The sequence below is a fragment of the Acomys minous genome (assembly GCF_964271855.1).
Source record: "Acomys minous genome assembly, chromosome: 6".
Taxonomy (NCBI): Eukaryota; Metazoa; Chordata; class Mammalia; order Rodentia; family Muridae; genus Acomys; species Acomys minous.
This window is the reverse complement of record NC_140487.1, coordinates 126,009,004-126,030,972: the sequence shown is the minus strand read 5'-3', so window position 1 is coordinate 126,030,972 and position 21,969 is coordinate 126,009,004. Positions and strand designations below refer to the sequence as shown.

General features: G+C 55.4%; 1 protein-coding gene across 5 annotated transcripts in view; it reads left to right on the top strand.

Annotated features, from left to right (window-relative positions):
• Positions 1 to 21,969, top strand: part of KCNAB2 (potassium voltage-gated channel subfamily A regulatory beta subunit 2) — an 85,419-nt gene that overhangs the window by 24,900 nt on the left and 38,550 nt on the right. For 2 of the 5 annotated variants that reach the window (XM_084786900.1, XM_084786897.1), the window contains exons 2-3: positions 13,595 to 13,723; positions 14,172 to 14,213. In XM_084786900.1, coding sequence (XP_084643026.1) covers positions 13,647 to 13,723; positions 14,172 to 14,213 — 119 coding nt within the window. In that variant the 5' untranslated portion in view covers positions 13,595 to 13,646. Of the gene's footprint in view, positions 1 to 2,083; positions 2,230 to 13,594; positions 13,724 to 14,171; positions 14,214 to 21,969 lie in introns of those variants that run through there. The other 3 variants (XM_084786901.1, XM_084786899.1, XM_084786898.1) reach the window with 2 other exon arrangements.

Genomic DNA, 21,969 nt, shown 5'->3' with positions numbered 1-21,969 from the left:
GCGCGCGCGCGCGCACTTTTCTAAGGGACCGTCAGGCTGTTTTCTGAGAGACTGCATGCCTTCCACACACAGCAGTGAACGGGGGCTCTCGTATCCTCGAGTCTTGCTTGCCTGTCACTCTCTGGATTTCTGGTGGTGGCCATCCTGGCAGACATGAGGCTCCTTGCTCATGGGTTGATGTGCAGTTCCTGAAATATGGGTGTTGCTCAGCATCTTGTCCGTGTCACAATACGTACGTCTTTGGAGCAAAGTGTCTTCACGGCCTTTGCCTGTTTTCTAGCCGTGTGATTCAGCTTGGTGAAGAGTTCTATATATTGCCGGGACATTGATCTCTTGTCAGCTGTGTCTTTAGTAGGTATCTATCTCCTCCCTTTCTGTGGGATGTCTTTTTTTTTTTTTTTTTACTATTGATAGCATTTTAAGTTTGGTACCTTCTGACTTTGCCTCCAGTCACCTGCCTTCCTGGTCCAAAGTTACTTTCTTGTTTGTTTGAAACAGGGTCTCATATAGCCCAGGCTAGCCTAGAACTCACTATATAACCCAAGCTGGCCTTGAACTCCTGATGCTCTCCTGCCTCTCCCTCCCGAGTGCTGAGATATAAGGTGTGCACCACCATGTCCAGTTTATGCAGTGCTGGAGTTCTTTTTTTTTTTTTTTTATGTATACAATGTTCTGCCTGCATGTACGCTTACCTACCAGAAGAGGACACCAGATCTCACTATAGATGGTTGTGAGCCACCATGTGGTTGCTGGGAATTGAACTCAGGACATCTGGAAGAGCAACCAGTGCTCTTCACCTCTTGGGCCATCTCTCCAGGCCCAGTGCCTGGGTTCTTAAGCTCAGTTGTGACTATGCCCCTGAGATATCAGCAGAAAGGTCACATCTGTCAACTGGAAAAGACATCGGAAAGAATGGAGAAGCAACTTCAAGGCTTCGTAGTTAGTAGCTAAAACAGAGAGGAGGAGGCAGGAGGAGGTCCCTGGAGACAGAAAAGCAGGGTCATAGAAGACAGATGATGCAAGAAGCAAGAAGACTGAGTAGGGCTGGAGAGAAGAAGAGAAGAGGTTGCGTAGAGTAAAGAAAGGAGGCAGTGAAAGTGGCTTGAGCCAGCAAGTGAGAGGGTGGCCGGTGACAGTTGAGCCAGGAGCAGCTGAGCTGAGCCGGAGAAGACATTGTTGGGAGAGAGGTGGGAAAAGAACTCATGAAAAACCCACAAAGCAGCTAAAAAGATAAAATACAAAGACTTGAAAGCAACATTTTCTGAACGCTACAATCTCTCCAAACGTTCACCTTCCTGGGAGCTCTTGGTAGCACCCTGCTTCCTGTATGGGAGAGCCACAGGAGACTGCAGAGCCTGGCGCCTAGGGTGAAGACGAGGCGGCGCTGCTTTGTGGAAGCTGAATATAACAGGTGGATTAGGCCTGGGATGGAGAGTCAGTTCTGGGCTCTCCCCTGGCTGCAGGGCGCTTGGTTGAGCTACGCTGGGGTTCCACCCCTCAGCAGCTGTCCTGACAGTTGTGGCAGGGACTAGAGAGCAGCAGGAAACCTTCCCACAGCACAGGGCTCCCCCCGGGACACCCTTGTGTGCGCCTGCCAAGTCACCTGGTTCTTTGCAGTATAGGCAGAAACCTGGAACCACAGCTGGAAGTCAGCCAGGCCTGGATTAGACATCAGTCACGTGACCGAGCCTCCGGGACCCTCGGGGCATCCTCTGTGAAAAGGGAGGTGATTAACAGAACCCTTTCCTAGGGTTGTGGGGAGACAGATGACAGCTAAACAGGGCTTCACACAAAGCTGGCTTGCTTTGTACATAACTCGCTAGGAGCTGCTCTCCTCCCACCTTGGAAAAGAGGTCCCCAAGTGATGGTTCCTGTCCCTTCTGGGAGGGCCCAGTGGACAGGAAGCCAGAACACAGCGTATGCGTCTTCTACCCTGCAGTGGCTCCCTCTTCCCCCAGCTCCTGTCCCCAGACAGCCACACTGTCCACACACCCAGGAGTGTCTGGGCCCTCCCATCAGAGGCCACGCCCTAGTGTCCCTTTGGGGCCCTGATTTGTTAGTCTCTGAGTGTGCAGTTGTGGCCCATGAGGCCCTGGTGCTTGCTGTACCAACTTCCTGTTGGGCCTGTGGTCCTTGGTGGCAGTGCTGCTCAGCAGACAGTGACTCAGCCTTCCACCCGACACATGCACGCTCGGAACATGGTCTCCTCTGCGTCCCGGTCCACGGCAGGTACCCAGGGTGCTTTGGGGAAGTGCTTTCCAGGGCGGGTTTCCTTTCTGGTACGTGGCGGTGTTGGCTCCCTGGGCAGGCCTTGGAGCTACTGCATATCCAGGGTTAACATTGGCACAAACACCCTGCTGCCCCACCCCAGGCACCTTGTGGCCCCATGTGGCTTCCTGTCCAGCCTACCAGGACACACAGCAACCAAGCACACACAAGGCCCAGCTGCTGCTCAGACAGCGGCGTGTCCAGAGGAGAGGCCCGGCTGACACAACACCCCACGGGTTTCTGCTTTCATCCCCAGGGTGAGAAGCAGGGACCACTAAGAGATCAAGGGCTCTGCAGGATGCCTCTGTTCCTTCAGAGGTGGGTGTGAGTGCCAGCTGCTGAGCAGCCCACAGTGACCCCCGGAGAAGCCTGCCCATCTGCGCCCGCTCGGCTAGTCTCTAGGAGTGAGGAATATGATGTGCTCCCATCCCTTCCTGGCTCCCCTAGTTCTCCTGCAGGCTGAGTACAAGCTTAGGGTGAGAGACTTCCCAAAGCTCTTCCCTACCCTGCAGCCTTTTGCAAGGCAAGTGTCACCATGCCACCGCCGCAGGAGGAAAGGTCAAAGTTGGCAGGGAGCTCGATGGGGCCCCAGGCTTCCTCCTGCCCCTGCCAGGCTTTCTCAGCCTTCACTTCCCCCTCCCCCACCCAGCACACATACAGCAACATATGGGCACAGGGCGTGGCCACAGTGGGGAGAAGCGGGGGGGGGGGGGGGCAGGGGGACACTGTGAGCTTCCCAGTATTTGCAAGAGATGCCCCCATGCCTTGTGTGCATTGAAGGGAGGAAGGAAGAGCGGGGCGGGCGGACTTCGACCTGGGTACACAGATGCAGACAAGTGTCTGTTACCTCCACAGCCACAAGCACTGACCCAGGATCCTGTGGCTCGCTTAGCACCGCTGGGGTCTCCTCCCCTGAGCCCTACAGAGCACCTACTGTAGTTGACAAGAGGTGTGACAGAACCAGGGGAGCTAGGATCAGGGGCAACCCGGCTCTCCCCAACCCATCCCCTGCACTTTAATCCACAACAACCTGTGTAGACTTGCCTTCAGTTCTGAGAAAGATGCTGGGATGAAGGGGCGGAGGGCGGGACAGGAGGAATCATCCCAAACTCAGAAGACCTGCGTGATGCTACAGCCACAGGGCGATCTCCTCCAGGTTGAGAGGGCTGAGCGACCCTGGGAGGCTGGTGTGCCTAGGGGCCCCCAGGTGCTGACCCAGCAGACATAAGCTGTCCTGTGCACAGGGGAGGCTCAGTCTGTAGATGAATGATACATGGGTGTGAGTTGTCAGGTGCCTGTCACGCAGGAGAAGGAGCGAGAACGTTGTTTTGAACGTGGTCATGTCATGTTAGCCATAGCCTTTCATCACTTCAGCAGCTGCCTGATTGTGCGTTGCCTCCAAGGGCCTGGTTGGTTTTCTGTGTGGTGAGAACGGGCATTTGGATGCAGCACCGAGGAAGGCTGAGCCGAAACCTGTAAAGGGCGTTGAGGAGGCATCTGTGAGCCACACTATCTGATGCACCGTTCAGTGAGCTCGACCTTGTCTCTGTGGTCAGGGACGGATGCTTCTGCTGTGGTCTGGGCACGTGATGCTCACACTGTTTGGTGTCAGGTTGTCAGTTCCCCCCCCAACCCCCCCTCCTCCCGCTTCCTTTGTTTCCTCCTCCAAGGCCTCAGGAGCCCTTAGGTGTCTTTGTGATGGGAGACGGCTCCGGTGGTACAGGGCTTACCGTGCAAGCCTGTGGACCTGAGTTCTGACCCCCCAGCACCCATGTCAAAAGCTGTACTTGTAATGCCGGCTCTGGGAGGTGGAGACAGGAGGACTCCTGGGGCTCGCTGGCCAGCCAGTGTAGCGAGACCAGTGAGCTCCAGGCGCAATGAGAGACAGAGTCTCAAAAACTAAGACGGGAAATGATTGATACGAACCTCCAACTGCCAGGCACAGGAAGTCCTGGCCAAGACCTCGGCCTCAGCTTCTCCACACACCTGCACTTCATCTGAACAGGGTCCAGATGGTGCCAGTTGGGAGCTGGGCTGCGTGGGCCCTTCTGCCTGTTCCCACACGTCCAAGTGAGCCAGCCTCGGGGAGAGTGCTCCCTCTACCTCGGGGAGAGTGCTCCCTCTGCCTCGGGGAGAGTGCTCCCTCTGCCTCAGGGGAGAGGCGTGGACTCCCCTTCAGGTCCCTTCTTCGGCAGAGAGGAAGGGTGTGTCACTCAAGCCTGGTGTGTGGTTTCCAGCAGTTACACCTCTTCCTGTCTCTTCATGAGGCGCCTCATCAGCACCCGGCCTCAAGGGAGGGCCTGGCCCTTCCAAGTTGGCTAGGCAACTGTCCCAGGAGGTGCGTTAGTGCTCTGATGAGATCCCCAACACTGGAGTCAGGGTAAGCAAAATTATACCAGCTCAGGGAACAGACGCGTGAGGTCGCACTCCAAGCTAAGCTTCCTGAAAGGCCCCAGACTGAAACACACCCAGCTGGCACCAGCCTCCTGTGCACTGAGCACCACCATACACACAGGGCTGTGCAGTCTCTAGGCTACAACGTGGGGGTGAGGGAGGGGATTAAAATGACAGAGGTCAAGGTGGAAGTGATGTTGTGCAGGGCGGGGCCAGCCTTCAACGCGGTCTCCTGTGTTCCCGCCTGCTTTCTGTACTTTCAAGTCTCTTCCTCATGTGGCCCAAGCACCAGGGCTTGGCTTTTTTAAGCTGTGGCTATTTGCCATGTGACAGTAGGTAGCACATGATGACAGTATTCCAAAGGAGGGCTCGGGGAGCAGGCCTCTGAAGTCTCAGAAAAGCTCCCGAGGACCCAAGGCCCTGTGCTCCATCAAGACACCATGAGGAGCCTGGTCCTCTCTGGTCATGGAGAGAGTTGTTTACAAAAAAAAAAAAAAAAAAGACTAGCTTCAGCCAGGTGTGGTGGTGCACGCCTTTAGTCCCAGCACTTGGGAGGCAGAGGCAGGCAGATCTCTGAGTTTGAGGCCAGAGAGAGTTCCAGGCAGGACAGCCAAGGCTGCACAGAGAGATCCTATCTCAAAAGAAAGAAAAAAAAATGTAGCCTCTTTCTTAGAAAGCAAAAAAAGAGAAGACCCTTTATACAAAGAGGGCTGCCAATGAGGAAAGCAAGGCTGTGCAGCCAAGCTGGGCACACATGATGTGAGCAGGTTAGCGGCCATGCAAGCCCCATGTCCAGGGAGGAGCTGTGGCCAGCGCCTCTCTCCATGAAACACACCAGACACAGGCTGCTCTCAGGTCCCGTGACCCGCACAACACACAAGCCTCCCCAGGCAGCATGGCCCCACTCGGCTTCCTATTCCACTGACAGTGTGAGGCTGTGCGTGGATCCTGTGACTCTGGAGGCCCAGTGCCCGCACACCTGTAGCAAGGCGCCTCGGCACACGTGTCCCAGGCAAGACCCCTTGGCGGCAGCAAGGACGCGAGGGCAAGTCTCCTTTGGCCATGGCTAGAATTGGGACGTCTGCTCTGCTCGCCTCTTTGGCCACAGCAAATGACGGAGCCTCACTAGAGGGAAAGGTAGAGAGTGTCTGCCGCCGACAGCCAGGAGGAGACCAGAGGGATTCGGATCAATGGCTCAACCTTGTCCCCTCCTCCTGTGCCTCCTCAGGTGCCAGCCCTGCCAGCCGGCACATCTGGGTAACCAGGTCCAGCATCCCCCAGCCAACCAGGAGAGCACCTGCTAATCCTGGGCCTCTCTGACCTCTCAATTCCGGAAGTGGCCTCTCCTGTGACCTCCTGCCCTAAGCCGACACTCACTCTCACTTCTTTGCGTCTAGACAAGTAGCCCTGGGCAGCTCTTGGCGGCCATAGAGCCTGTGTTTAACCTCCCCGGGGGTAAGGAGTCAAAACAGGGTCCCTCACAGGTTACATTATCCCCCACAATAACAAGATCACTTATCATAAGCTTAAAGAGAAAATGTGAGGTCATCTATCCCAAGCCCCCATTCTATATTTTAAAAAAAAATCAAAAACTGAGGCACAGAACCGTAGTCTCCCTTCCCTTGGTCTACTGTGGCCCAGGGCATTTGTTTGTTTGTTTGTTTAAAGATTTACTTATATGTATACGGAGCTCTGCCTGCGTGTACATCTGCCCGCCAGAAAATGGCATCAGATCACATTATAGATGGTTGTGAGCCACCATGCGGTTGCTGGGAATTGAACTCAGGACCTCCAGAAAAGCAGATAGTGCACTTAACCTCTGAGCCAGCCCAGGGCTTTTTAAACCTTCCTGTTTTTCTGTCTTTCTGTGTGTATGTGCACGCACACACAAGTGTCTGTGTTTTTCTGTGTGTTTGTGTGTGTGTGTTTACCTAAAGCCATGCTGCAGGTCCAGCTTGCCTAGAAAACTTGCAAACCAAATCTCCCAGCCAATCCCAGGCTTGCCCCAGGACCTAGAGTAGTGAACCAAGGACCTTCAGTCAGGACCACCGAGGCCTTCCTGGCCTTGAGGCCCAAGCATCCATTTTCACGTTATTTTTTCATTTGAACACCATGCACACAGAATACAGATGGCGACACATTTGGCCTTTCTAGAAAACAGTGGTTGGCAAACTCCCTCCTGAGAAGTTGCGGAGGACCCAGCTCCTCTAGTGACTCCCCCACAGTTCCTGACTGCTGATGGGAGGAAAACGAGCCTCAGCGAATACTGCCCAGAGCCAGCCTTGCCCACAGTGGGCAGAACTGCTTCCTGGTAGGATGTTTGAGAAAGGGGAAGTTGGTTAGGCAGTGTCAGACAAATCACAAACCTGAGGGGTGGTCAGCAGACAAGCGACTGGAACCATGGGAAAAAGGAAGGGGGCGAGGGAGAGGGAGAGAGAGAGAGAGAGAGAGAGAGAGAGAGAGAGAGAGAGAGAGAGAGAGAGAGAGAGAGAAGCAAGCAAAACTTCCCTTGGTCAGCCCAAGGAAGTAGCTCAGTGGTAGGAAGCATGCTTGAGGCCCTGAATTCCATCCCAGCAGTGCACGTACGTACACACACACACACACACACACACACACACACACACACACACACACACACGAGGGGGAAGGGGAATGCTGATGCCATATGAGGTCCCTAACTGGGTCCTGGATTTTTTTTAAAATTCTGGACTAGAACACAGGGAGTGATGGGAATTTGGACCCTCTGTCCAAACACCAGGTGCTGCTGCCTCCTCTTAAGTCCTTTTGTTTCTGTGGTTGTGTGAAACCAAGGGTAGTGGGAGGCGAGTGCTGAAGCACCCATGGGGTGAAACTCCAGCCTGTGGCTTCTTCAGATGCCCTTAGAAGTTCTGCATGTATGCGTACTTTCGTGCGAGCACATCACATGGGAGAGGACAGGAGTGGAGGGGAAGGCGGGGGTGCAAGTGAGGCAGTGCAAGCTCTTGCTGCGGAAGGCGAAGACTTGGGGGTTTTGAATTTTTTAACCTTTCTTAAGTTTGAATTATCAAAATAATCTGGGGAGAAGAAAGGCTTGAATGGGGCCTCCTGGCCTTTCTCCGTCACCAGCCACCAACCTCACCTTCCTGTGCAGTTTTTGTTGTTGTTGTTGTTGTTTGTTTTTGTTTTGTTTTGTGTGTGTGCACAGTGTTTTTAAAGCTAGGGTTTGTCTATTTGCCTTCTGGCATCATAGCATTTACACATCTGTTTACATCTGTAAGGACGTTTGGGCAGGCCTTGGTAAAGCTCCCAGCTTCAGATTCCTCAAATATAAGTGACAAAGTTACTCAAGGGCACACCCGGACTTTGACCTTCAGCCTGGATCCCTTCTTAACCCTCTCGGGCGTGGCTGGCATGCTGTCAGTGGGCTTCCAAAGCCAGTCCTCCAAACTGTGGGGCATCTCCGGGGCCTGGGGTGACGATCCCAGCTCCGCCTAGGGTGGGAGGTCTGCCATGGATTTAGGGATAGCCAACCCAGCTCCTGTCTACACTCCAAACTGCCAGAGGGTGTCAGGACTCCGGGGTATCCAGCCCCGCTTTGCCTGGAGAGGGCTGTAAGGTGCTTGGGGGCCACTCAGCTCAGATCCGCCCGCCCGCTTCCGTGGTGCGGTGCCTGCTGGAGCGCTGCACCAGCCTGCAATTCGCAACATCATTCGGATGTCGGCTCCAACGGGATTGGACACTCGGCAGGTGCAGTTGCTTCTGATTGGACAGCAGCAGCTGCAGAGCCGAGAGGTGGGCCCTGCCTACAAGTCTTGGGTCCTGATTGCAAACTAGGGACTGTGGGAAACCCCGCCAAGCCCCTCCTTTCCGGAAAGGTGGCAGAGGTAGTGGGCTGGGCAGCAGACCCACAGGATTTTTTAAAAGGCCAATTTCAGAGTGAGGCCTGTTGCTTTCTGTGACTGTGGGTCTGAGATGGGGTGGGGCCAGCTAGGGCTTGGAGGGAGCTTGATCTCCAAACCAGCACTTCTCGGAGTCCCTACGACAAGAACTCCCCAGGACTCCCCAGGACTCCAGTTAATCCCACACCTAAAGGTGCTGCGAGCGCCTCCAGTGGACAGAGCGGCATTGCACACCAGAGAAGGAGGCTACCCCTGATCCTCAGGCAGTGTCCCAATCCTGTCACCACCACAGCCCACAACGGGGTGCATTACCCTCCGTAACTGGAGCTGCCCAGGTCTCATTTAGTCTCATTCAATAACTGTTGACTGTCTACCAAGCACCAGGAACTGCGGGAACACAGGACATCCCCTGCCCCGGCTTTCAGAACCAGCAGAGCTTTTGTAGGAAAAGTGGATGAGCCTTAGGTGTATCAGTAACAGCATGTTCCAGAGGAAAAGTCACACAGGACGGGACCAAGTGAGGAGTGAACGTGGGGGAAAGGCTGGCAGTTCAAAATGTGGGGTGCAGGGAGAGCCAGGATGAACATGGCAGAGGCAAAGCAGGGGGCTCAGTGTCAAAGGCCAAGTTCAGGAAGAAATGACCATAGGAGCCCTGAGGAGCGGGTGGCTCTGCTAAGCTCAGGGGCCCAGGGGTGGTAGGAGGGCCTGTGTCGCTGTGCAGAAGAGGGGGTCATCCGTTGGGAGAGGCCAGAGAGTCCCCAGGGGCAGAGAGGCAGCCCAGAGGTCTCACTTGGTATTTGGCCTCTGGTCTGAGTGGAATGGGACCTGCAGTGCTGATCCAAGCTGTGTCCCAAGAGAAACCCCCTGGCTCCCTGTGGGAGAGGTTGCTGACAGGATGAAGCTGGACAAAGGGTGGGTGTGGCTGCGGGTGGAGAGAGCTGGGCTAAGCGCCTGACTCAGCTGGTCCTCTGTGCAAAAGCCTGGGCCACAGGTGGGGCTGCCCAAGAGCTCAGGATCTAACACCTGAGCCTGACACACATGTGCCCCCCCCCCACGGAGATGGCAGGAGATCTCAACAGATGCATAAAGGAGACCGTGGACAGGGCTTCCGGGTGGAGACAGAAACCTGTGTTCTCAGCACAGGATCGGGGCTCAGAGAAGCAGAGGGGTTCAAGGCCCTGAACTGAGAAGCTCTCAAGAGTCGGAGATTGGCAACGTCCACACAGGCAGCCTAGAGATAGGAACCGCAGCCGCAGAGCACAGAGAAGAAGCTGTACCCATGGGCCTGCAGCCGAGGGGGACGAGGAGGACGCTGCTGTGGCGCAACATAAGCCAACATCAGACTTAGCAAGAGTGGCTTCCACAGAGAGACAAGAGCCAGAGTGGAGACTGTCCAGAACTGCCCACGGGTGGAGATGCTCTTCAGGGAATGTCCCTGAGGGCAGAGCACTCTCTCTTGTCCTGGAGAAAACTCTGCTTTGACATTCTTTCCCAGGTGGGTGGAAGAGCAAGTCATGTCAGGTTAACAATGTTCCCAGTTGATAGAACGCTCATGTAGCAGGTCCAAGGCCCTGAGTTTGACCCAGCGCCGGGATGGCTGAGGCAGCCAGTGGGTCTGGAGGAGCCGGCTCCTGACGACTTGTTTCCTCAGCGATCAGATAGGAAGCTGAGAGGACCCATCGGAAAAGAGCTGGGATGTTATCCCCTGAGTAGAGGCAGTAAGTAGCCTGGAACATGCACCAGCAAACTTCTGTAACAAGCCAGAGAATGTTCTAGACTTTCCTGGCCATGGTCTCTGTCGCTACTATTCAACCACACACCAAAGCAGCACCATCCCTCAGCAAATGAATATCAAATGATTCGATAAAACTTTATTGACAAGCCAGGCAAGGTGGCACGCACGCCTATAATCCCAGCACTTGGGGAGGCAGAGGCAAGAGGATAGCTGTGAGTTCGAGGCCAGCCTGGTCTACAAAGCGAGTCCAAGACAGCCAAGGCTACACAGAGAAACCCTGCCTTGAAAGAAAAAAGAAAAGGTTCGTCAGAAGGCTGTATTTGGCCCTCCGGCTCTGGCTTTAGGAACTAACCTCTTGCCTAGTGGCTTCCCCAACTGAGGTCCTGAGCCAGGGCGTCAGCAGTACCCAGGAATACTGGAAATGCCAACTCTTGGCCCCGCCCACATCCAAGACTTAAGAGACTCATTTCCCCATCCCTAAACCCCTTCCAAGGTAAACAGCCTGGAGTTCTACGATTCTGGACGTCAATCATCCCCGAGGGCCATAGCTCTGCAGCCGGTCTCAGAGAACGCCAAAGTGAGAGCGGTATGGGGAGAGGGCCACCATTCTGCAAGACCGCATGAAGAACCTGTCTCCCATCCTCCCCTGTGGCCTGTACACTGGCACTTTTATTTACACATCCCTCGTACATGGCCTCTGATGGCCACTTTGCTCCCAGCAGGCCTGCGCGCCTGGCCCTTAGCAGCGCTCAGCACTTTGGCAGTGGCCTCCTGTGTCCCTGCCTCAGCCATATGCTGTGCTTCAGAGGGAGGCCTCGCAGCTCACAGAGGCAGCCTGCAGAGCCTGCCGGCTGCAGGTTCAGCCAGTGTTTTCCTCACTGAAGAACTCACCGTGTCCATATGAGTTTAGTGACACCTTTTAGTGACTCCAATGAGAAGATGGGATTCTGTGCATCTGAGACATCCGAGAGAGGAGAAAGTGTGAGCAGATACGGGCTTAAAGGGGAGACTTCCCTTGAGACCTCGCAGTCCTCAATGCCAAGTGACCAGCCACTCTCCAAGGAGAAGCACCGCCGCACAAGTGAAATTCCTGCCAGCTTGAGCCCCAGAAACACGGTGTCCGTGGGGTTCTGCAGCCCCAGCCCCTTCCTGGACCCCTGAGCAGATTCTTGCATAGATCTGGGCAGTGGGAATCTAGCTGGCGCCTCAGAGCCCACATGGCCTGAAGGACTCACATTGTAAAAGAGAAAGACACGGACAGGGGAGATGGCTCATTTAGTAGAAATGCTTGCCACCCAAGGTTAAGGATGAAACCTTGAAAAGGGCCGGATACAAGACCACGTGTGGTGGCCCACGCCTTTAATCCCAGCGCTCAGGAGGCAGAGGCAGGTGACTCTCTGTTAACTCTAGACCAGCGTCAGCCAGGATAACATCATGAGGCCCTTCCTTTTAACCAAGAAAGGGAGAGCTGGGAGCAATGGTGCACACCTATAATTTCAGCAGTGGGCAGGCAGGCAGCGTCCCTGAGGCTTGCTGGCCAGCCAGTCTGGCTCAATTGCTGAGCCCCAGGTTCAGTGAGAGAGACCGTCACGAAAGAATATGGCAGAGAGTGATTGAAGAAGACATCCCTGGCCTCCAGGTGTGCACACACTTGTGCACGAATGCTCACACATAAACACACACACACACACACACACGTGTGAGAAATGTAATAGGGAAAGTGGACACTGAGGGACCTCAGGATCGCATCGTCACAGCTCGGGAGCTTCTACGTCAAGGGCCAGGAGACCTCAGGATAAGCCATGCGCCGGCTGCATCTGTGTTAAAGTCTGAAGGGAATTTGTGCTCTGCTTCACTATCGCATTCCAAATGAGGGTTCTACCGGGCGGTTAATCCCAGCACTCGGGAGGCAGGGGCAGGCGGATTGCTGTGAGTTCGAGGCCAGCCTGGTCTACAAAGTAAGTCCAGGACAACCAAGGCTACACAGACCTTGTCTCGGAAAACCAAAACCATAACAACCAAATCCAAATGAGGGTTCTTAAAAATCTGCAGGATCCCTCCTCAACCTTCTCACTCATGGTGGCTCCACACTGATTTTCGCACCCACGCAGGTGTCCGTGCTTGTAGCCCAGAAGACACCTCCCTGCTTTCTCCACCGGGCACGGTTGGCCAGTGTTCAGAGGAGATTGAGATCCTAAGGAAAAAAAGAAACATTGGACAAACAGCAACAAAATGACTGCCACCCTCCGATCTCAGGCGCTCAGTGCCAGTCCCAAATCCCTTTGCCCATGGATGTGGAGCCCTGTAAATTTGAAGCAGAGACCTTCATGTGAACCCCGGGGTGGGGGGGCAGGGGCATGGGGTTCTGAAGCGTTAACACAGAGAATCTGGAACAGCGAGCCCTGCATGCTGACAGGTTGTCGGAACTGCCAGGCAGTCTGGGAGGGCTCCCCCTAGAGGTGACAGCTGGGTGGCAGGAGTGGTCAGTGTAAAGGTCTGAGTGTGGCCTGTTAACAGAAGGAGAAGGTGTGAGCACAGGGTGCCCGTGAGAGCCCATTAGGCAGAGTACAGCCTAGGGGGCAATAGCAGGGGGAGGGGAGGCACGTGACTAGGTCCCTTCTGAAAGAGATGCCCACGCTGTTAGGGGTCAGGCGTCTGCGGGTCTGGAGATCAGAAGGCTGTAGCTGAGTGCAGCTCAGGGCCCCATGAGCTGCTGGCCAGGGGCTGGCGTGGGGTAGGGGGTGGGGAGGGGACGCGGGCCTCATGGGAAGACCCAGCTGGTGAAAGATCAGCTTCCAGGCTCCCAGGGTCATCTGAGAAGAGTGTCTTGTACCAAGAACTGTCTTGGTAGGCCTTCGAGCTGAGGCCTCAGCTCCTGCCACAGGGGCCTCTCTTCCACATGGCAACTCTTTTCATCAGAGCTGGCGAGAGTCAGCTGCCGGGATGGAAGTGACAACCGATGTCATCCAGGGACCAGCCATCTCCTTTGCCACATTATCCTGGTCAGAATCAAGTCACCGGGTCCAGCCCAGCTCAAGGGGAGGACCCAGGGGTCATTGAGGGCATCAAACAAACTTCCTAAACACCAGGGCAACCCAGGGAGCTTCTGTGGCGGCAGAGTCAGGAGCAAGAAATGGGGCAGAGAGGTCCACAGAGCCTTCTGCGTCGTGTGAGCAGGGCGGTTGGAGTGTGCAGGGGGAAAGTGGGACCCTCCACAGTCGCCCATTTGAGTCCGTGGGGCAGACCCTCGGTCCGAGGATCCCAAACCTACTTGGTCTCCTTTTAACCACAACCCTTTTGCCCGTGCATTTTCTTTCAGAATTTCCTGTCCGTGAAAAAAAAGGCTGGTCCGGATAAGTGAGGCCGGCCCCATGTATCCAGAATCAACCACGGGTTCCCCAGCTCGACTCTCCCTGCGGCAGACAGGCTCCCCCGGGATGATCTACAGGTAAGTCACCCAGGCCTCCCGCCTCTGAGGAGGAGTCCCGGGGGCTGCCGCCCTCCACTGGGGGAAGACTAAAGACTCAAGCAGGGCTCGCAGGGCTGTGAGGTACGTGGGGTGGGGGGAGGGCGGGCAGGAAAGGTGTGGAGCTTTCAAAGCCTGACTGGGAGGCTGCGAGGCTTATGCCTCACTGGCCACTGGGTGGCGCTGCTGCAGAGCGTTTGGCAACCCGGCTCGTAATCTGATGGTGCCTGGTCGGCCCGCCTTGGAGCTGGCGATGGAGACGCAGGGTGGCGGGTGGGAGCTGTGCACTATGAGTGACGAATTCGCGTGGCGGGTGGGGGCTGCGCAGTGTCAGTGACGAATTCTGAGCTTGCACCTGCTTGTGGTTGATGCCAACTGCCTACTGTCTTCTCTCCTCTTTCCCCCAACTTTCTTCCATTGCTATCTGAAGTACTCGGTATGGGAGTCCCAAAAGACAGCTCCAGTTTTACAGGTAATAAGTCCTCCTCCTCCTCCTCCTCCTCCTCCTCCTCCTCCTCCTCCTCCTCCTCCTCCTCCTCCTCCTCCTCCTCCTCCTCCCCCCCCCCCAACCCAGAAGGCCAAAGGCAAAGGTGTGGGGAGAGGGCTGCGCCCATCCTGGGCAGGGTAAGACGCAGGCTGGCACTGTCTCTAAACCATGTCCCTCGGCTCTAACCACAAAGCTTCTGCGACACCGCCCTGGTGAAAGCGGTGAAAGTGCGCGGTCGATCGGGTTAATCGCATGTGCTCATCTACTCGAGTCTGCTTTGATTTGACCAAATGGCCTTAAGAGACGTGCTCAGCCCTCAGCCAGATCTACCATTACAACTTTGCCCAGCAGCTAGGCTTGGGGCTCAGAAGTAAAGTGTGTGCAAGGTCGTAGGTTTCACCCTGAGCTGAGTTCACAAGGTTTAAAAAAAAAAACGAAAATCTCAGTGTACAGGCCACTTCTCGTGGTCACAGGTCTGTGTTTCCATCACGGCGGGAAGTGTTCATGCTGGGCACATCTTGGGTGCAGATGTGGGTTTGGGCTTATAACTCGTCCACGGAGCTCTCGGGTGCTCTGAAGGCTCACACAAGGTGTTTGCAGCCCCAGTGTGGTTTGGATGGGGGTGGGGTCGGGTCATGGTACTCTCGGATACACTTCTCCATTGGAGAATTGGATGCAGACTAGCTCTGTCCTGGTTACCAATGGAGCAACTCCCATTTCAACAACAGAGTAGCATCCTGCACAACACATCTGGAGGCTGACATTTCTGTCCTGCTTATGTGTCTGTGGGTTGACCAGAGTCAACTTCTCTGGGCTATGTGGGGACCTATTTTGTCTCCGTGATGGGCCCACTAGTTCCTTATTCTCCCGTCCGTCCCACTAGCCAGGGCCTGTCCCGACCCCCACATTCTTCCATGGAGGAAGTGCAGGGGGTGGGGGCAGCTGGGGGGCCAGGGGAGCAGAACATGCCCAGTCTCCTCAGGCCTGCAGCTGGACTCCAGCAAAACCGACTTTTCTGTTCAAGGTCCTATGTCCAGCGCAAGCAAGACCGCTGCCTGACCTTGGAGAGGCCAAGAGGCAGGAAAGCCACAGAGAATTAGTGGCTTTTCTCCTTGTTTTTACCAAATACCCGACAAGAAGCCATGAGGGAGGGAGGCGGGGAGGGAGGGAGAGGGAGGGAGGGAGGGAGGGAGGGAGGTTAGTGTCAGGCTCTGCGTGCCAGGGAAGACATGGCTGTGGAAGTGGCGGGGTGAGGCTGCTTGCTCACATCTGGAGGTGCTTACATCTGAATTTGCTCACATCTGGATGGATCAGGACACAGAGTGGGGAATGCCAGGGCTCAGTATGAGTTTTCAGGAGGAGACTTTAGCTTGTGGGACAGTGCCATCCATTTCCAAGGTGGGTAAACGCCCTCACACATGCCTGATGTGCCCAAAGATGGGTCTCTCTAATGCCACAGGCATGTTTCTCAATTCGGTCAAGTTGACAACCCAGATTAGCTATTACACACAGAAAGTCCTAGGTACAGAGAGGCACACAGCACTGAATAATACAGCCAACCCCTGAAGCTCAGTAACGTGGAGGGACAAAGCCTCATGGTCCACATATGGAGAGCTGTTCTGTGGTTCCACCGCACAGCTGGTGAGGGTCAGGACCACTGACAGCTAGGATCAAAGGCTGTCACAGGGCTGAGGAGATGGCTCAGAGGTTAAAATCCCTGGATGTTCCTCCAGTGGTTCAGAGTTCAATTCCCAGCAACCATATGGTGGCTCACAACCGTCGATAATATGATCTGATGCCCTCTTCTGGTGGGCAAATGTACATGCAGGCAGAGCACTGTATACATAATAGATCTTAAAAAGAAAAAAAAAAGATGTCATGTTAAACAGTTCAGATTTTTGTTACTGTGATAATATAGCTGAAACAAACTATCTTAATTACTTTCCTATTGCTGTGATAAAGCAGCATGACCAAGGCTACTTATAAGAGAAAATGTTTAATTTGGGCTTAGGGTTTTAGCAGAGTCCATAGGGCAGAGCAAAGCGTGGTGACAGGAGTAGCTGAGAGCCTACATCTTGGTCCACAAAGACCTAAAGACTTTCCCTGAGGTTCCACCTCTCAAAACCCCAGCATTTCTCACCATCACTTCCAAGAAATGACCCCTTGGAGACACCGTAGCAACAGGTTCAGCCTGTGGAGGAGGTATCTCAGCTCAGTCCTGAGGCCTCTCCAGGTACTCACATGCCTTGGGTTGTGTCCGGGACACCGGTTGCCTGTCCTATTGCTCCCCACGAACTGGAAATTGCTGTTTGTCCACTTCTATGAGAGGGAGGTCCGTCTCCATCCAAAACCCCACAGGCCCTGACAGCGTGTCTCCTGGGACAGTAGGGTCACAGTGACGCTTTCTTACCACGCAAGGGTAACATTTGGTACTCCAGGGCTCATAACCCTGGGCCCTCAGCATTTTGCCTCCGCCTGGTGCTGGGCCTCAGAGTGAACAGTCTGAAAAGCTTCAGGTGAGGCTCAGGTCAGGAGATGTGCTATGAAGGAAGCCTGCTAGAGGCGTGGGCATTGTGTGCCCAAACAAATTTCTAGAACCTTCCATGTACAGGAAGCTATATATACACATATCCACGTCAAGTACACCCCAGTGGGGGGGGTCGGGGAGAACATTCCCATGTGCCTCTTCACTGTGGCAGTGGTCACACGCCACAGATGCCCTCGCTGTCCGCCGCAGACATGGCTTGGAATGGGGTGGCATGGAAGCCATGAGCTGTGTGTCTGCCTTCAAATAATGAACCACAGAGCCAACTCTTCGCTATCTGTGGCTCAGAAGACCCATGCCTCTGACACAAAGACAGCACAGGCCACAAAGGGGAGACCAGGAGAGGGAGCAGGACCCCACCCCACCCCGTGCTGCACCCCAACTGTCCTGCCAGGCGTTGCCAGGCTGCAGTGTGTCAGGCACTGCACTTCCCGAGCTTTTAGGGGCGAGGCCCTCGTGAATAATTCAACCTCTTCCACGAGATGAAAACTCCCTAATAGAAGCTAATGGACTCGCTGCCTCCAAAGCCGACCCTTGTGGGACGCTCTCATTCACCAATTGCTTCTGACGTCCTGCAGTGACACTCCCTAATGAAAACGCCACTGCGCCCGCCACGCCACCGTTGCCGCCTCCTTAGCTCCCTAATCACTAGACTGTGGCCTTTTTAACGAGCAGCCACCCAGGGAAGAAGGTGAGTCAGACGCAGGAGTGGATACAGCAGCCACTGTCTCAGGGGCTGACGCTGGGACACAGGCATCCCCGGGAAAGTAAAGGACAGAACCGGCGATGTCTGGGGACGCTTCCAGCTGATGAGAAATCAGACCGGCCACATTATTTTTTTTAAAGCAGACAACCTCAGAGAGCCCATCGGGGTGAGGTAACTGTGCTGGATGGAGCAGGGTGGGCGGGCTCCCACCTGGCCGCACCCACCACCCTCTGTGATTGATCCTGCTTGCTGCCCACCCTGTGCAGCCCTGGCCTGGCTGTCTTCCTGTCTGCGGGAGACCCGCCCTTTAGCTCGTACCTTGCTGGCATTACCCTTGATTGAGATTCTGCATTCATGACCTGGGCTGGCAATGCTGTCTGTGAGGTTTGTTGCTGTCTGGGAAATCTGTCTAGGAAGCTTGCGCCTGCAGGAGCCAGGGTTGCTTATCTGGGTCTCAGCTGGCGAACGGTTCTTCATCAAAACCCTGAGTGTGTGCGAGTGTGTGTGTGTGTGTGTGTGTGTGTGTGTGTGTGTGTGTGTGTGTATGTGTATGCGCGCGCATGCAGTGAGTTGCAGAGCCGCGCCCCAGGATGTGGCCACTTCCTTGTGTTCCCACTCTTGAAGTTTCCGGCTGGTCTTCAGCCTCTGGACACATGTTGCTGTTGGACAGAGAGGCAGGGCTCCGGGGGCTGTTAGGAAATAGCCCCAGTTCAGAAGCTCCAGGTAGAAAGCAAACTGGGGAGGGAGGAAGTGATTCCTGCTGACTTAACGAGGTTAGCGTTGCCGTCATCTCACTTTTCCGTGTCACCATGTTAATTCAAGTGGAGTCCCCTGGGTCCCCGGCCGACACGAATAGATTTTCAGAGAAGCAGAGAAAACCCACCAGTGTGTAGGATAAGCAGGTCCTAACTGGGGGAGCGGGGTGCTCATTCTTTTAGAGACCGGGCAAGATGGGGGGTTAGAGTTCCAGAGAGCCCAGCTCAGAAACAGGCTGGGAGGCTACAACTTAAAGGTCAGAAGTCACCGCACTTCTAAGCTTAGGCAGGAGGAAGGATCCTCGAAAGTGGGCTAAGAACCTGGCCGTACTATATTTACCTCTAAGAAAAGCCCAGAGTACAGCCACAGCATGAGGAAGTCCAGAGTGGTAAGCTTCGTCCATCTACACACACACACACACACACACACACACACACACACACACACACACACACGTATGCACACATGCACACACACACACACACACTCCAGGACCATGGACCCTGCACCCTGGGCTGCTGCCCTCATCCAGGTCTTTTCCCTCAGATGGCTGGTTCCTCGCTGGTAACAGAAGGCTCTCAGCACCCCCTTCCCCACCATGCCGCAGAGCCTGCGTTCCCTCAGAGGTCCTGCCACCGACCAGGGAAGCAGCAGACCCTGTTCTTTCCTGCCCTCTCCTGTTTCTTCCTCCCATGTTGTGAGGAGTGTGGCTGTTCTCAGCAAAGGGGTTGTTTTTAGTGTCCGTCATTGCCTAGCGACTCAGAGGCTCCTTCTAGCCTCTGGTGGCTTGTCCACGCCGCCGAGAGAGGCCTAGCTTACACACCAGCTTAGATGGAAGACGCTTCTCCTCACGCGTCCGTTCATCACTGGTGTCACAGTGCACACCTTTGGGGCAGTCACCTGCTTCCGTGAGGTGTGCTACACCTGGTGAGAAGCCTCTGTCACTTCACAAGTACCTGCCTGTGTGGCCACGAGTGATGATAGAGAGCACTGTCCCATCCTGGACCCGACAGCCTGGCCACTGTCATCCCACACGGGGGCCCTGGCAGTGTCTGCAGACCCCTGCAGACCCCGGGCGCTTTTGCGGGCAATGTCTTCAAAGCTAATGGTTATTGATTTCAGCCCGGCTGGGAGCGTGTACATCTTGCCCACTTTTCGGGAAGAGTTCCCAGCTGTGACCTGCCCAGCTGGCTTTCTCTCCCTCTCTCACCCCAGGCAAGAGAGAGCTGGCCTCCGTTCCACACAGGGCTAGCTGCCAACCATGCAACACCTCCAGACCAGCTGCCCACTGCTGCCCTGCACCTAGCAGAGGAGGCAGCGGCCAGCCTGCCACCTGTGAGTTTCAGGTCCCCTTATCATGAGCTGGGGTCCTTTTGCAGCCCCCAGACATATTTTCCTAGAAAAACAGGTCTTTTCCCACAGCCATAGCCCCATCTGTCTCAGTGTCCAGAGGTCCGCAGATGGCACCCCCACCCCCACCTCAAAACTTGAGCAGTGCTAAATGTCAGTCCTTGAGTGGAAACCATACCTCCTACCACAGATCAGTCTGTAAGTCACCGCCAAGCCTGACTCAGGAGCCAGCCAGGACCAGTGCTGCTCCAGGAACATTGTCACTAACACTCGGCCTGGCATAGCCCAGTATAGCCCAGTATAGCCTTGGCTAGCCTTGTAGAGGCCAGAGCCCCTACTGTGGGCTTCGTGGGCACTGCTGGGGACAGGAGCGGGCAGCTGCAGGGACGCAGAGCAGTTGGGACAATTAGGAAAGTATCTGCACAAAGCTGATGAATGCCACACAGGAAAGGAGTATGATGAGGTGGAGGCCGTGCCCAACAAACAAGGTTCCGACCACATGCAGCCAACCCAGCAGCTGCTCAGGGAGATGCCGTCTAGTCATGGTCAGGGCAGAAGATGCCAGATGTGACGGTACTGTTCCCTTCTCTCCCTCATCTATGTCCCTCCCCCACCCCCACCCCCGTGTGTGTGTGTGTGTGTGTGTGTGTGTGTGTGTGTGTGTGTCCCCGTTGGTCTTTCTAGACTCTCTCTGAGCATCTAGTCCCTGAGAGAGCTGCATATGCAGTAAGCATCCTAAGCCCCAGCTGTGAACTGGGCCCCATGCTAGGTGTGGACAGCACGTGTACGACAGTCTTCACACAAAGATAACTGCAGGGAAGGCCGGCCTCTGTGCAAGGGCCAGCTACAAGGCTCCTGGAGGTGACCCCTACCTCCAGTGCTCACTAAGGCCAGGCAGAGAGAGGCGACCCAGGCTGGGAGGATTTTCTCGCATAGTCACCTCAAGCTCCTGTCCTTAGTGTTTCCTTCCAGCCAACAGAAAAGCTCAGGGTCAGGGTCTCACCACTGATCTGACCCAACTGAAACAGGAGCTCCCCAACTACAGCGTCTGGTGACACTTCTGGGGCCACTGTTCATCATCTGGGCATAGGTGGTGCTGAGGCCAGGTGACAAGGCCAGGGTCCTGGACTGCAGACCCCTGTGTCTCAGGCTGTGGCTCCCGTGTGCAGCCGCGGTGCTCACTGGTCCCTGCTCATGGCCCTAGAGTGCTGTCTGTAGGAGAACTGCAGATGCAGCGGTCCTTGGCAAGTAGACCCAGGGTTCTTTTGGGTGTGCCAGTGTCCGCTGTCAGGGCTGCTGCCGCTTCTGCCCCCACTACCTTCCGAAGGACTCTGGGTCGATCTTGGTCTCTGGGGACAAATTTATCAGGATGACCGTAGGAATGGTTCTGGGTGTGTACACTGGGAACATGAGGTTTCCAGTAAGCCCACCCACCCCCCCATGCCCTGCCGCTAGGGCTCCATGGACTGTGATGTGCTGTCATGAAGCCCAGAGCCCAGAGACCTCTGCTGGTACAGTAGGACTTCCAGCAAGCCTCACTGTCCCCTTTACCAGGCTTGAGAACAGACATGGCCTCCTGGCCTGGTCCCCTGGTATGTGGGGTAAGGAGATGCTGGGTCAGGAGCCCACTTAGAGCTTGCTTCTGTGGCAGGTACACCTTGAGCTTCTTTCCTGGAACAGCCTTTTGCCTGGTTCACCTGGTGACCCCGTCACAAGAGTGCTATGATGTGGCACCTCAGCCACCACTGGGCAGCAACGCTATCCCCAGCAGTATTCGTGGTCTCCCTTTCTGCATGTTCCCCGTGCTCCCATTTACACTGTGCTCCTTGGGGGGCGGGCAGTGCTCCCTCCTGCCTGCAGTCCAGCTTGGCCGGCTTCTCTTACAGCTGCTGGGGCAGAGGCGGGCAAATTCATGCCCCAGCAAGCATGATCTTAAGGACAAAGATCTCAGGCGGGACTAGGCATGCCCCGGTGGCAGTTCTCCTTGAAGAGTGTTACCTCTGCATCCGCCACCCCCACCCCCACCCCACTGCCTTGTAGCCAGTCAGCCAGCCTAGGTCCCCAAGAGTAGCTGACAAGCTCTCTAAACTACCACCGCTCGGCATTTCCCATCTGGACAGTGGCAACTCCAGGCAGCACCATGCTGTCCATGACGTACAGCGAGAGCCTGCGGAGCGTAAGCAGCAGATGCCACTCGGACTGGGCCCTGCATCCAGTCCGCCAGACAGACACGCTGGAGCTGCAGAGGCTGAGGGAGGTGCGTGCAGCCGCCCAGGCCAGGAACATGGAGAGCTTCCTCCGCATGCACGGCCTCTCCCTGGACGGCTGCACCGCCCAGCGCACAGGCATGAATTATCGGTAAGGGCCGGGCTGGAGATGGGGGG